This window comes from Sitodiplosis mosellana, unplaced genomic scaffold (genome assembly GCF_009176505.1).
Source record: "Sitodiplosis mosellana isolate CC-2019 unplaced genomic scaffold, AAFC_SMos_1.0 Smas_scaffold_21, whole genome shotgun sequence".
Taxonomy (NCBI): Eukaryota; Metazoa; Arthropoda; class Insecta; order Diptera; family Cecidomyiidae; genus Sitodiplosis; species Sitodiplosis mosellana.
This window is the reverse complement of record NW_022595263.1, coordinates 1-16214: the sequence shown is the minus strand read 5'-3', so window position 1 is coordinate 16214 and position 16214 is coordinate 1. Positions and strand designations below refer to the sequence as shown.

The following is a 16214-nucleotide window of genomic DNA, read 5'->3' as shown; positions in this document are numbered from 1 at the left end:
GGTTTTCCGTTATTAACAGGTCAGTTTGTATGGGAGAGCTCAACAGCCAAATTTTGTTTCCGCTATTGACACGATTTCCACTATTCCCAGATTCCGATATTGACAGGTTTTACTGTATTATCTGTGTTCGGCGCTGAAAATATTATAAAATTTTGTTTATACACACAAGCAGCGAGCCGCTGCTCGAACAGCGAAACGTTCAAGCATCAAAACAGCACCTTAAGCAGCATCGAGCTTTTACGTACGTAAATCAACCGGACTCAAAGTAAAATGAAAAGAAAAAAAATGAGAAAAAAAGAATTCTCGTTAATTCTCTTGCTTGTTTCTTTCGCTCGCTCGTTCGTTCGTTTGTCTTTTATTTGCACTTCGTGTGCTCAGCGCGCTCTGTACTCACGCTCTTTTGCGCGCACTATCTCGGCTGGCCGTCGTCGTCGTTGTTTTCTTCTTATTATTTGTTGCATCGATTGGTGACGTACTTTTCAGTTTATTCGAAATTTCGCGATACACAACGGAAGGTCCGTCGGCTGGTAACTTTATCGCCTTTTACTTGCTACAGCTAAATCGTCCACAATCACGGCACGGAAATGTACAGTGAACCAATCGATCGGATTGCAGTCAACTGAGACCAGTAATCAAACGCGAATGCGCGCTTATCTTCGCGATTTTAATGAATACGTTCATTACTTAAACCCGAATTAACAGATCGGAATAATTGTTTGTGAAAACGGGTTATTCAAATGTTCTAAGTTTTTTTTAAATAGAAGCTAACAAGACAAGAATGAGAGAATGTCATGAATAAAAAAAAATAACACGGGGCACATTTTTATACATGTAACAACTAGATGCGTAACAATATTTTATTTTGAATTTAAATAATAAATCAATTTTGGCTTCTGGCGACAAATTTAACACGAATTGGGTCTCTGGCTCTCAGAATCAAGTCCGATATGATGACCACATCTTCAGTCTTTGTTATGGGTTTCAACTCAAAGTTTTTGACTATCTCTCCAACCACCGTACGAAGCTCCATCATGGCAAATTTTTGACCTAAAATATATTTTCGAAATGGAATTGGCGAAAGGAAAAAAGATCATATCATAAATTTATATACCGATACAATTACCCACCTATGCAATTTCGTTGGCCGGCGCTGAATGGAACGTAAGCAAATGGATGTCGTACTTCGTTATTCAAAAAGCGATTTGGTTGGAATTTTTCTGGGTCGGGAAAGTTTGCTGGGTCACGATGCAGCACATGGATGATTATGTGAATGATTGTTTTAGCTGGCAATTTGACGTTATCTGCATTATGTTGCACCAAAAAATCGCAGTTGATAAGGCATTGATACTACTGTGTCCAAAAAGTAAGGTGACATTGCATTTAAAATTTAGCGCGCTGGGGAATTTGAAAAAATCCTTTTATTTTTAGGTTGGTAGGACTGTCTTTGACATCCCTGCCAAATTACACGTCAAAATATTCATTAGTGTTTGAGATACGCTTCGTTTTGTGGACTGCTAAAAGTGAATTTCTCGTTTTTTGCGATGTCGAAATTTGTTGATCAAAGAATTTGCATTAAATTTTGTTTGCGGAATCAATTTTCTGCTGCGGATTCGTTGAGGATGGTGCAGAAAGCCTTTGGTGATGAGGCTATGTCGAAAAAAAATGTTTACAAGTGGTATAGTGAGTTCCAAGCAGGCCGTGAATGTGTCGAAGACGAAGAGCGTGCTGGGCGACCATCAACCTCAACCGACGAAGCTCACGTCCAAAAAATTAAAGATTTGGTGTTGGAAAACCGTCGATTAACGATTAGAGACCTTGCTGATGATATTGGCATATCGAAAGGCTCAGTCAATACCATTTTGAAGGATGTTTTGGGCCTCAAACGCGTCAAATCTCGACTGGTACCGAAATCATTGAATTTTTTGGAAAAAAGGTGTCGAGTTGACGTGTGTGAAACAATGCTTTCTGACTACATTGACAAGACGAAATGCATGATCACTGGAGACGAGACTTGGATCTATGCTTACGACCCGGAAACAACCGACCAATCGAGCGAATATCGTGCCAAAGGTGAGCCGAGACCAAAAAAACCGCGCCAAAGTCGCTCAAAAATCAAGGTCATGTTGACTGTTTTCTTCGATTATCGGGGTGTTGTGCATTATGAGTTCCTTCCCCCGGGTCAAACAGTCAACAAGGAATATTATTTGAGTGTTATGCGTCGTTTGCGTAACGCTATCCGCCAAAAGAGGCCGGAATTGTGGAAAGACAACTCTTGGTTTTTGCACCATGATAATGCATCGTCTCACAATGCGATCATTCTTCGTGAACATTTCGCCAAAAACTCGACTCATATCGTTCCACAACCACCGTATTCACCTGATTTGGCACCGTGCGACTTCTGGCTGTTCAACAAGCTCAAAAGACCGCTCCGGGGACACCGTTTTGAGACAATAGAGCAGATTGAAGCCGCAGCGAAGACGGAGCTGAGGGCCATCCCTGAAGTCGACTTTTTCAACTGTTTCGAAGATTGGAAAATCCGTTGGCATAAGTGCATTGTATCGGGAGGGGATTACTTTGAAGGCGATGAAATTGATTTGGAAGAATAAATAAAGAATTTTCAAAATAAATGCAATGTCACCTTACTTTTTGGACACAGTAGTATAAATAAATTTTTGATAAGCAAAGCAATGTCATTTTATTTATATTTTTTCAGTAATCAGAGAATACTTACCGATAACCGTATCTTCGCCTAGAATTCGTCCAATAAACGGCACTGCCGGGTACAGTCTGAGAGCCTCTTTGATAACAGCATCCATGTACGTTAGATTATTGTAATTTGGTTCGCCTTCGTGCGCTTTAATTTCTTCATACAGCTTCTGTTGTACGTCTTCGTGATTTGCGATGGCAAGCAAAATAAATGTGATGGCAGTCATTGTAGTATCAAAACCTTCAAAAACGAAAGTATCAACTTCCTCTTGAATTCCTGCTCGGTCAATCTTTTGATTCAGTTCGGCCATTAGTAGGGTGTCCAACATTGCATGCCTTCTCTTTGTGTAGCTATCATTTTCTTCTCCTTCGGTAGCATTCTGTTGTTTTTGGTTTGCAAGGAAAGCCTTGCGTTTTGTCGCTATAACACCGCCAGTGAATGCATGAGCTTGGTCGGTCAATTGGTTTTCCTTCGAACCATTTCCAAACCAATTATAGAGCCAATCTATCAAAAACCTAGTAAAGAAGGGAATTATTTCGATTAGTTGCAAGTAGGAATAAATGCACAAATAGAGTATTAGATTATCAAACCATGGCACAGTCATTCTTTCCACTTGATACTTTCCAATCGCATTGATTTTGCTGCGATAATCATCTAATTCATCGATTTTTGTTAGCTTCACTCCCATTGCGGACTCTGTGTGAATTCAGAAATATTTTAAAGAATGTCGAAGGTGGAAAGTTTGACCACTTACCACAAATTGTATTCAGAGTAAACCTCGAGATTAGTTTTTGTAAATGGGTGCCTTCTGGATTGTTAACTTCATTCTTTCGAATTTCACGCAATAAGATTTCCGTTTGTTCACTGCAAAAACACGGTTAATTTTCATTCGACAAAGAAATTTTAAACATTTACTCAGGAATGGTTCAAACTTTACTTGAACGTTGATTGGAATCCGTTCAATATATTGAAATGGAATGCGGGAGTTAGAAGTTTTCGACGTGCAAACCACTTCTCAGCGGTGCTCGTTAGCAGACCAGTGCCCAGCAATTGATGCAAAAATTTGTACGTAAAACTTTTTTCAATGTGCTTCGGATTTGTGACGATTCTCTGTTTTCACGCAAGAAAATTAGAACACAATAGCATTTCTTACATAATTCACTATGCAATCATTGAAAAAATCATCACCTCGAATGAATCGGCCGAATATATATGATAAACCATAATTCCAAAAGTCCAGTACATAAACCCACTTGGGTATTTACTACATAAACTTGTTCCCATTTTGAAGGTATTCTCTGTCACAAAACCACGAAATTCAAATCAATAAAATTCATCAAGTTAAAAAGTCACACACAAAACCTCACCTTGAGAACTGAACAGAAATTGCGTTGAACCAATAATGGGATACATTGGTGGCCCTTGTGATAATTTTGCAATTTTATAGGTCGTAAAATTTTTAACCAAGAAATCCAACAGCACTAAAAGTGCCACAATTGAACACAACACCATCACCAAAGTGTAAAACATTTTTTTTTAACAAAACTGATCGTCGTAATCGATGCAAAACAATTTACTAGTTCCAAGTGTGAAAATATACTGTCGCGAGTACTCTTCGCGTACTACGATTTTATATCACGAAATGCAACGAGATTGATGACGTAACGAAATGCACTTTGTGTTGGGTACGTGTTTTCAGAGCGAAATATAAAAAGTTGTTTAGTAAAACCACTATTTCAATGCTATCGAACTCATTTTGCAGTTTGCAGAAGAAGATTTTTGATGGTTGATTTCAGTAAAAAAATATTTCGAACACAAATTATTTCTCATTTTGTTGATGAACTCGATATGTGTAGAACTACAATTAGTCGAATGAAAAGTAAGTCAATCTTATCAGTTGCGAATACTTGAACTTTGGTGTTGTGTCTATTGAGCACCAATTGAAAGTTATCATGACTCAATCATTCTATTTCTATTTTAAACCGTGTACTTTTCTCTTTTCTAGTGAGAAATCCGCATTTGAATAAATTTTCGCATTCTTTAAATTCGGTCGGCCAATATTCTACTTTGGGAAACAATTATTGTGAGGACGACCACATGGAGAGTGTATCGAGAGTTTGACACCTGTGAATTCATTGCCCAATCGTTTTTTTAAGTATCTTTAACACATGTTTAGCTAACTCATTTAACAAATCTTCTTCATTAAGAATGAATCTAAGATTTGCATCAACTTTAAGCTCAAGATGAATTGTATGAATAGTATCTAGGAGTGGAAAAATCTACAGTGGATTTTTGGAGATAAATTAATAAGCACAATTTTGAATTCAATAACATTTGGTTTTGCTTACAAGTAATTATGTTTTTGATATAATCCAATTTCACTTTACAAATGACTTTCGCATAGCCTGAAGCTGAACGTCATAGATCTAAATTGGTGAAGTGAATTTGAATTGTCAACTTTATTCTTTATTCTTTATTGAAAATGGTAATTGGGGTTTATACATTTAACAGCCTTTAAGGCCACTTACAAAGTGTAATTGGAATTACTTAATGGTTTACAATTTTTTGTTTTATATGAGAACTTATGCATGGATTGAACCACCTAAATTAATTTTTATGTCCAATTGAATTTTTGGGCGCTCAATTTAAATATGAATGCAATTTTTATATCAAGTCATGGTTTGAATCTTCGTGAAATCTGCTGTTGGCATTCCCCGACTGAATAGAGTGAGAGTTCTTAATAGACGGTGTCTTTTGTCAATGCAACAAATTGCTAAAATGTTTCTTTCATATCTAATCATTTTGTTTTGAACTTTTTCTTGGGGGTGAGGGAGGGAAATCCAATTGTAAATCATTTCTTCGCGAATTTGTAAATTAAGTTAAATTTTCCTCCAACTCTAGGGTATAAATCTAGACCATCAGACACAGCTTAGTTCAGTTTCAGTTGATCGCCACCTATTTTTTGTTGTTTGTAAACAAATCTGCATATCTTTTTGCATGTCTCTACACATTTCTATGTAGAGTGGCAATCTTTTTGCATTGTTACTCGACATAGAAATGTGTAGAGACATGCAAAAAGATATGCAGATTTGTTTACAAACGACAAAAAATAAACGAAACAAAAATCTCCAAATCTAATGTATTGGCAATATAAAACTAAATGGCGAACATTTTCGTCTCTGCACATTTCTAATGGACTATATACTATGTAGTGACACAGTGGCAGACTTGTTCACAAATATCGGTAAATGAACAAAACAAAAATCTCATTCCTGCGATGAATAGCTGGCTGCCAATACAACAGCCGATGTCTCGTTTATGTACTGCAAATGCGTCCGAACAACACACCTCATGAAAAATATCGGATAAATTTATTTGATATTTGAAATTGATATAAATAAATTTATCTGCAACCAACCTCTGAGTCTAGGGGTTTCACGCAAACTCGAAGGCCGAAGATTTTACTAAATAGCTGGAAATAAAACCATTTTATGTGTAAACTATAGATATTGCTTCTTTTATTCATAAACTCGAATTTATTAGAATTTTTTGAATCTAAAAATTCTGGAAGTGGGTTTTGGTGGATCCTCAGGATGGACCAGGGCATTGTCAAACCCAGTCTGATCCATCCTGAAGATCCACCAAAACCCCACTTCCAGAACCGGGAGCAGTTTTGAACGATCATGGGGATCCACCAAAACCCACTTCCAGAACATAATTTTCAAGGTAAATGTTGAAATATTTCGAAATAATACGGATTTTGGTGAATCCCAGAGAATTTTAGAGAAAAGAGAGAAATATTGAAATTTTAGATGAATTTTAAGTTGCGTGAAGCCCCTAGCTCTGAGTTAAACCACTGTTTTCATTGAAAAGATTTAAAATCAAAATAAATGGATCGGATATCGATTCTAATTTTTATATTTCTTGTTTCAAATATATTCGATTTGAGTGCAAGTAAGACTTGTACAATTAGACGTGGATGTACGTATGTAGCTCATTTTATTGAAAATTCATTTTAAAAAAATCTTAGCACCTTCATTTAAGTTTTCACAGCTTTCTATGAGGGCCAAATAAAACAAAATGTTGTGTTCCAATTTAATGACGATACCTTTACCTAATTGTTTAGATGAATATTCAAATCTTGGTAGATTTGCCGAAATGACTTCGGGTAGGGCGATTTCAATTGTAGATTTTATGTAGTTTAAGGCACTGGCTAAACGTACGCAAAAAATGATGTTTAGCCTCACAGGCTATTCGGGAAATTTCCCCGAAAATGAACATCATTCCCGGTCTAAAATCCAAATTCCCCGAAAAGAAATAACAGCGCTAATAATATTTCTGCGATGTTATTTTTCGGATTTTGGCTATCGTTGGAAATGTCTTGCAGCCAGCTTTCTGATGGTACACATTTTAATCTTTAAAATTTAAGTTGTCATAGATTTTTTTAACGGGCAATCCAATTGATTTTTCTGACAAATCGACCCCCTTAAATTTCACGCCAAACGCGATTTCTCAAAAATCCGCCCAACAACCTCTAACCAAAGACTGAGCGTTTGTAGCCGGTGACCATACCAACAAAATGGCATTTGCCATATATCCCGCAAAATCCCTATTGCGAAGTTCAAGGCATCGGCGATTCATCGATTAACTGAATTTGTAAGGAGAGTCGCATTCTACGAAGAAATTGATGCCAAAAATACATATCGACTGGCTGAAAATGGCTCACGAAAGGCCATATCCGCTCAATTTTCGACGAACAATCGATAAAAAGTGGTTATAATGCGATTTGAGACCATTTCATGATCGAAAAATAGGTCGGACTAAAGTGAATTTTTCAACTTGCCCTAATTTCACAGGAAATGGTGTTTTTGTTCGGAAAACACGTGAAATACAGCTTTGGCGAAATTCTTGTTTGAGGGATCATATCATAAGCGATGATCAAAATTTTTCGGATTTTGGCTATCGTTCGAAAGATCTTGCAGCCAACTTTCTAATGGTACACATTTGAATCTTTAAAATTTAAGCTGTCATAGATTTTTTTAGCGGACAATCCAGATTACCCGTTCAGTTTAGTATACCGGGTGTTTCATATAAATGGCTCACTATTTAAGATCTGCTCAACTTAGGACATTCTCAAGTACATCGATTTCGGTACACCTGAAATTTCATAATCTGTTAGCTGAGCGCAGTTTCTCGCTTGTGAAAAACATGTGGACCGAGTCGAAATCCAACCTGGGACTACCAAAGTTGAAAGCAATAGTTTTGACAAAATACAATTGCACACAATCATGCATTGATTTTTATCACGCAGTCAAAAAGAATGAAGAAGTATTGGAGGCTATCCGCGGGAATCAAAAGTATAATAAAAGTCCAAAGAGCGACTACAGTGACGATATACTCTTTAAGAAAGCACTATTTAAGTAAAATAAATGAATGTATTTTATGAAATAAAGGCAAAATCAAAGGAAAAAATCATTTTTTCAAATTCCCCGATTTATTTTATTGTTAAAGCAGACAAACTCAGAACTCATTTCATCATTTGTTCACGATAGCAATGTGCAATTGAAGAAAGTTTTACTTAAATAACAATAGATTTCACGAAATCAAAAGTTAGATAAGAAATCATGGAATCGATTTGTTTTTTGCTTGCGTGATTTTTTGTGTGTATACAAATAAAATTATGTTATAATGAATATCGTTTTCTTTTGGTTTTGGTTTTGTTTTCGCATTTCGGGTTGGGTATCGTTCATTTGTCGTTTTTTTCCATTTTTGACAATTTGTTTATGTTTCGTATAAATAGCGTATATGACTAAACGTACGGAAAAAATTATTCGTACGCTTCGTATGTTTAGCCTCAGAGGCTATTTGTACGAACTCCTCAGATCGTTCGTACGAATAGCCTGTGAGGCTAAACATCATTTTTTGCGTACGTTTAGTCAGTGCCGTAGTTTAATGTAGTGTTTTTACTTTTTACTTTCCCGCACACGAAGTGTGTGAGAAAAGTATAGCGATCGACGTGATAAAAAGTGTGCTAATTTTTGTTGTGTCCACGATAACTTTCGAACCGCTCAAGCGATTTCGCTCAAATTTGGCCAGGAGTCACAATTAGTAAATATCTTGGATGTATCAAAAGTTGGGCCAAATTGGACCAGTTCATCTGGTACTTTTGGGACATCATAGAAAATCACCCAAGGGTCCCCCTTGGATTATGTCGAAAAAAAAATGTCTTTTTTCATCAACCTAGAGTGGATTGTTGTATCGTTCTCAAATAGTTTTATAATATTAGGCAGTGTTAAATGGTTTATAACACGATGGCCGACCATGATGGCCAAAAAACTACGATTTTTGGTTGTGTCCACGATAACTTTCGAACCGCTTGAACGATTTCGCTCAAATTTGGCCAGGAGTCACTATTAGTAAATACCTTGGATGTGTCAAAAGTTGGGCCAAATTGGACTAGTTCATCTGGTAATTATATTCTGACCACTACAAAAACCGTATGTGCTTCTACAATTATTTTTAGGCCACTACAATTAATTCTGGGCTACTACAATTAATAAAACAGTTTGGACCAGTTTTGGAGCATTTTTTCTCCCTACAAAAACAAAAACACTGCTGCTGCAGTCGAATAAGTTGTTGAAAACATCAAGAATCAGACGACTGATTTGAATTCTACATTTTTTCTACAATTTTATGGACCCTAGAAACAATAGAAAAAAGATTTAGTTTGTGGAAAGTTCGATTTGGGACCAAGATTTGAGTATTACCGATTTTGGACCAATTTTCATGGGTAAAATTGATTTTGCTTGACCAAAATGGGAAAGTGTCTGACCAAAATCGGAAAATGTTTGACCCCGGGGAAAAATATAAACCCGATATGCGGGCTAGGGAGTGGCTAAATCAGGGAAGGGTCGGCGGGCAACATTGGTGGGTCTAATCGATAAATATTGCCAAAGTAGTCTAACAAATACCCCTCCATTTGGGGGGATCAAACCCATCCCCAAGCTCAAAAAATGGATTTCAATGATTCAACGGTTCACGGTATATTTTAAAATGCGATTTTCGGGCTTGGGAGTGGGTTTTACCCCCCCCCCCATATGGGGGGTATTTGTTAGACTACTTTGACAATATTTATCGATTGGGATTATCCGTTTACCCAAAAAATACCATCTGGTGTTTGCTCCAGTACAAAATATTGTAAAAATAATCGATTTTTGCACTTTTTCAACCATAATTCGCAGGTTATTCATTTTTTTGGATACTGTCTTCGACAAAATTGTGGCCGTTGTAAAAACAAACAACTCTTCTGAACACTTAACCCAACAAAATCACATCCAATGTGTTTTGAGTTAAGATTTTTGAAAGTGAAATTTCGAGCCAAATAAGTGGTCAGAACATGCTTATTTTGGATTTATATGTTCAGAAAGGTTGTCTATTTTTACACTGGCTACTTTTTTGCCGAAGACCGTGTCCAAAAATATTGAATAAATTTCGAATTTTAGTCATAAATATGAAAAAAAAGTGAGAAAAAAACGGTTTAAGTACTCTAAAGTACTCTTAAGTACTCTTAAGTACTTCTAAGTACTCTAAATGTACATCATAATACAGTTAGGATTAAAAAAAACCAAGATTTGCGCAATCTGGAAGAAATTATTTTTGCTCCCGGGAAGAAATTCAAACAACATCCCAGGAAATTAATCAGGGGAGGGTCGGAGGGCAATATAAGTGGGTCCAATCGATAGATCTCGTCAAAGTACCCTAACAAACACCCTTCCAACAGGGCGTAAAATCCATTCCTAAGCTTGAAAATTGGATCAATATGATTCTTCCCATTGAATTCACGGTATATTTTAAAATGCGATTTCCGGGATTGGGAGTGGGTTTACCCCCCCAAATGGGGGGGGGGGGTATCGTCAAAGTACTTTGACAAGATCTATCGATTGGACCTACCCATATTGCCCCCTGACCCTCCCCAGACCATTTTTTGGAGAAATGTATATGTAAGGGAAGCATCATCGATAATAACCCTGTGGGGGTCAGGAAATGGGTCAGTTGACATCGGGGGAAGCTCCAATCGATAGATCTCGTCAAAATACAATAAGATAGAAACTGGTCCGGGGGGGTTTAGCCACTCCCTAGCCCGCATATCGGGTTTATATTTTTCCCCGGGGGAAAAAAAATTTTCCCCCGGGGAAAATCGATTTTCCCTCCCCTCGCGCATGTATGTTCTTTGGTTAACAAAGATATTAATATACATAATAAATTTCATAGTGCATTCTCGTTCAGCGGTAAAGTTCATATTAAAATGCTCAATATTTTCCTTAGATTTGCTCAAGTGCTTCAAACGAATACCATATTGAAATATTGTGAACTATGAATAGTTTTCAAGTTAAATTATCTAAAACCTGTGATAAATTACAGTTATTGTTATTCACAATTTTAGAGATTGTATTATAAGTTGAATGACCATTTTTTACACTGTGTTCGTTAGAACAGCGTGTTTTTTCCATGCTGAAATTGCTTTCAGTCATCGAATCGTCGGGAACTTTCGTTCTCCATCGGATACGATTGTGATATGAACCACGAAACCGTTTATCTTTGCATTGCTTGAAAACACCTCACACCATGCCACGTCATTACTCTAACGCCAAACTGAGATAGGGATTTACACATATTCAATTCGAAGTAGATTCAGCTCATAATAGAATCTCAAAAATTGTGAATGCAATATAGACCAATTCGCAATATGCGAATAAAAAATTCCAGTTATTTTTATTTTAAAACTAGCAAACACAAGATGCCTTGAATGGGTCATAGGCCAGACCTACATTTTCATATCCTAAATGTGTTGTTTTCCATTTTTTTGAATAAAATTTGGTTTGTCAAGCATTTTCCGATTTTCGTAAAACATTTTCCCATTTTGGTCAGACAATTTCCCATTTTGGTCAAGCACTTTCCTATCAACCATTCGAAAAAACATTTGATTCATGGAAATTGCGTTTTTTTACCAAGATTTGAGTAAATCCATTTTGGAGCGGTTTTTCGATAGCTGATTACTCCAAAAAATTGTTCCTAGATAAAAAAAAAAGTAAAACTACATAAAATCTACAATTGAAATCACCCTACCCGAAGTCATTTCGGCAAATCTACCAAGATTTGAATATTCATCTACCATGACATGTGAGCCTGAATGTAACGCAAAGGTATGAGTCATGTCGTTTGATCATTCACATTCAAATTTACATCATGTAAGCGACGGTTGATTTATTTATTTATTTATTACGAAGCCTACATTTGTGCCAATATGTGTTCACAGCGAGCTGAGAACATGCTGGTCATAGACCCAATACGGCATAAATTCCGCCCATAGTACGTCTTTTGCGAAGAGATTACAGTCAGGGGAGGTATGATATAAAAGTGGAGCTTCCATCCGGAAAACCACGGCAAAACCGGCCTGATTCTGGAGAACCAGGGGAAATACAATGATGATGAGTTTTTACAATTAAAGTACGTTAACATCAATGGGAAAAATCAAATGAAAAATCACAAACTAAAATCTATAGATTGGATAAGAAGTTTCATAACAATGGTCCGAGAATTCGCGATTTGAAAAATTTGAAAAATGTCAGAAAATTTACTGCGTAGAACGTAACATATGCTTTAGATTATTTTTAAACGCGACTAGAGATTTAGAATTTCTAATTTCGACCGGTATACTATTCCATGATCTCGATCTGTGATCAACTTTGAATCGACTTTGAAACGGAATGTGTTTTGTGCATGCAGCGAGGATGTGAAATTTTTTAAATTTGAACAGACACGTGCCATAGTAACACCACTCAACCCTTCAAGAGTGAAAAATATTTACTTTTTAAATTTTTACATTGAATTTGTAGTTTCAAGAAGGTGATGAAAGAAAAAATGTAAACATCTGATATTTTCAATGCAAAACAGTCGATGTGAAACGCGAAATTAAACACACGTGCACAGGTGGAATTGTAATTCCATCAATTGTTTTGACATTGTTATCTTGAAAAATGTGTGCGATAATATTTTGTGAACTTTTATTAGAATCGTCATTATACGTGGATTGAATCATACAGTGTGTTGCCCACCGACGTGGAAAAGTATATAAGAGGATGCGTTAGATTCGCATGTCCATCAAACAGTTCTTACCAATTGATACGTTCATAGTAAACTTTAAATAGTTCGAAGCTAGAAAAATGCTGAGTCGAAGTTCTTTCATACTGCTGCTCATTGGCTTGATGGTATCCGAGGTGAGTCAACAATTTCAGTCGATTTTTTTAAAAAAATTTTCATGTTTGATACTTTTCGTGGACAATTTGTGATAATTTTTTCTGAAATAATTTAAAAAATGAAAAGTGTCCTTTTTCAAGTTTTCCAGTTGAAAAAATTCTTCTATTCGAAAAAAATGTCCACCGGAAACTTTTATTCTATTAAAAACAGTTAAAAACTGTTATTAATACATTTATAATTAATCTATCCGTTGTTCCCATTTCAAATGTATCAATTTGATTCTATTTCCACAGTTTTTAATCGGGGATGTGAGCGGAGCACCACCCGGGAGGAACGGTAAGATTGAAGTTTCATTTATTTATCCAGTTTAACTCTTAAATTCCATATACAAAGCACCTTGTAACGAAGATATGGGAACCTCATTTATGCTAAACTTTTCATACATATTTTAGTAAACGAAAAAGACATAAATGGAGAGACAGCTCTGCATAGAGCTGCTTTTGCTGGTAATTTTGGACATTTTTTTATGAAAAAGAATGTTTTGTTCAATCCGTTTCTATGAATATTTTCCATATTCTTTCAGGCAAACTGAAGGAAGCTGAAGACCTCATCACTGAAGGAGCCGACCCTAATATTGGAAATAATTTTAATGAGACAGCTCTGCATTATGCTGCTAAGAAAGGTAACGTTGAATACTTATTGTTGTTGAATAAAAGATTGACCTGATTTTATCCCATCGATCGGTGTTATTTTTCAGGTCACAAGAGTGTCGCCGAACTTCTCATCCGCAAAGGAGCCAATCTTGATAGTGAAACTAGAACGAAAGAGACACCTATTCATTATGCTGCTTCCCATGGTAATTTTGAATACTCTTTTCGAGTTCTATGCGCATTAGTATTGCTTAGCAGCAAGCATTGAATATGCTTCGGCCAATAGGCAAGCATATTGCGATGCAACTGCGGCGCACACAACTATCATGCAAACAATCGTCGCATATACAGCCATCGCAACCAACTCACACACAAAACCGACTAGCATACACGGGTGTCAGAGTTGTGTGTGATGTCTACTACACTTCGTCAGTGCAGCCTTGACTGTTTTTCACTAAATGGGAAATTGGTTTAATTTTTTCCATCGAACTGGTTTATTTTTCAGGTCAAAAGAGTGTCGCTGAACTGCTCACCACTAAAGGAGCCAATGTTGATATCGAAAATGTTTGGACTGAGACACCTCTTCATTATGCTGCTTCCCATGGTAATTTTGAATACTTTTTTCGAGTACTATACGCATTAGTATTGCTTAGCAGCAAGCATTGAATATGCTTCGGCCAATAGACAAGCATATCGCGATGCAGCTGCCGCCCACACAACTATCGTGCAAACAAACGTCGCATACACAGCCATCGCAACCAACTCACACACAAAACCGACTAGCATACACGGGTGTCAGAGTTGTGTGTGATGTCTACTACACTTCGTCAATGCAGCCTTGACTTTTTTCACTAAATGAGAAATTGGTTTAATTTTTTCATCGATTCGAATTATTTTTCAGGTGACAAGAGCATCGCTGAAGTTCTCCTCCGTAAAGCAAACGATCCTAATATTAAAAATTATATACATCGGACACCTCTTTATTTGGCAGCTATGAATGGTAAGGTTGACTAAATAAGATATCCCGCCGATCTCTTTCATTGATCCGTATTATTTTAGGTCACGGAGATGTCGCTGATGTGCTTCTCAAGAATGGAGCTAACGCTGATATTGGAGATGATTTGAATACCACAGCTCTTCATTTAGCTGCATCCGGTGGTAATGTTGAATGCTTGTTCTTGTTAAAGAAACGATTGATTTGATCTCTTTCATCGATCCGATTTTTTTTTCTAGGTCACAAAAATGTCGCCGAGGTTCTCCTCAACAAAGGCGCCAGTATGAATATCATGAATAATTTTAATAATACACCTCTTCATTATGCTGCTATAAATGGTAATGTTGAATAGTTATTTTCACAAAATAAAGAATCGGTTTGATCTTTTTCATCGATCTAAATTATTTCTAAGGTCACAAGAATGTTGCTGAACTTCTCATCAAAAAAGGAGCCAAAGTTCATATTAGAAATCTTGCGAATGAAACACCTCTTCAGTTAGCTGTTAACCATGGTACTGCTGACTAAAATGAATACCGCTTTGATCTTTTTCATTGATCTGTATTATTTTTCAGATCACAATAATGTCGCCAAACTTTTTATCGGTAAAAGAAACCAAATTAATATTGAAGAACAATTGGAATAGATTCAATATGCTGCCAACAATGGTAATGTTGAATATTTTACTTTTCCGTACACTTTGTTAAGGGAATCGGTCCCGAAAACTTTTTTCGCAAAATTGGTTTAAATCATCATGAAAACTCATGAAAAACTTTTCCGTTTGTGTGCCGTGATCTTTGTCGTCGTCGTCCTTGGTGTGTGTTAACACGATAACTCAAAAAATAGTTGAGATAATCAGAATCTGGATCTTCCAGAAGTTTTGTATCCGAAAAACTTAGTTTAAGTTTGAAGATGAGCCATTTTCGATTTCATCCTGGGGTACTTGCCCAAAGAAGAACCTCCAAAAAATGATATTTTTGCATAGGAGGTACCCGTAAATCGATTCTGATTGGCTTCTGATTTTCTGAGATTTCACTTTTTGGTGAAAAAATGAAATTCTGAAAGTTTCACGTTGATCGAGATTCACATTTGCATAAGTTTAGTTTTTGGTCCTCAATTTTTTCTTGAAATTACCTTGAAAATTTTTTTGTATGAGATGTGTGCTCGATTCCGATTGACTTCAAACTCTCAGATTCTTATTTTTTCGCCATAAATCTTAGAAAGTTTAAAGCCATTCGGAATCGATTTACAAGTACCTCGCATACGAAATTGTCGAAATTTCGACTAAAATGACCGATTTTCACTGAAAACATGCTTTTTTAATTCAAAATATGAAGAAAAAAAGTACGAACAACTGTACGGAAAAGTACGGGATTACGAATGTAATTCTTTTTATATTTTCACAAAACAAGAAATTGTTTGATCTTTAGTCGATCTGTATTTTCCAGGTGGCGAATAGCTGAATAATCGGATGATTTCCTTCGATTCCCGTTTTCGATTGTCCTGTAGAAGAATTATTCCAATACATTTTTTGTCAATCTTCTCAACCATATCAATTTGTGTGGTCAACAATATTAGTATTGTTGCTTTGTTTAACCATCAACTTTTC

At 36.3% G+C, this 16214-nt stretch overlaps 1 protein-coding gene across 1 annotated transcript; it reads right to left on the bottom strand.

Annotated features, from left to right (window-relative positions):
• Positions 1-820: 820 nt before the first annotated feature.
• Positions 821-4368, bottom strand: LOC129568715 (probable cytochrome P450 4ac1). Its single transcript, XM_055446961.1, has 8 exons — positions 4075-4368; positions 3896-4005; positions 3645-3817; positions 3462-3571; positions 3298-3403; positions 2732-3222; positions 1128-1301; positions 821-1047 (listed from the first exon to the last, which is right to left on the bottom strand). The coding sequence occupies exons 1-8, from the start codon at positions 4235-4237 to the stop codon at positions 881-883; spliced, it is 1494 nt and encodes a 497-aa protein (XP_055302936.1). The 5' UTR covers positions 4238-4368; the 3' UTR covers positions 821-880.
• Between the last annotated feature and the right edge of the window lie 11846 nt (positions 4369-16214).

What these genes read in the sequence shown, in the direction of transcription:
- LOC129568715 (XM_055446961.1), bottom strand. Translation starts at nt 4,237, where the DNA reads ATGTTTTACACTTTGGTGATGGTGTTGTGTTCAATTGTGGCACTTTTA. An exon ending in ATTCGGCCGATTCATTCGAG is followed by an intron (nt 3,818 to 3,895) that starts GTGATGATTTTT and finishes GCGTGAAAACAG; the next exon opens with AGAATCGTCACAAATCCGAA. An exon ending in GAAAGAATGACTGTGCCATG is followed by an intron (nt 3,223 to 3,297) that starts GTTTGATAATCT and finishes CTTCTTTACTAG; the next exon opens with GTTTTTGATAGATTGGCTCT.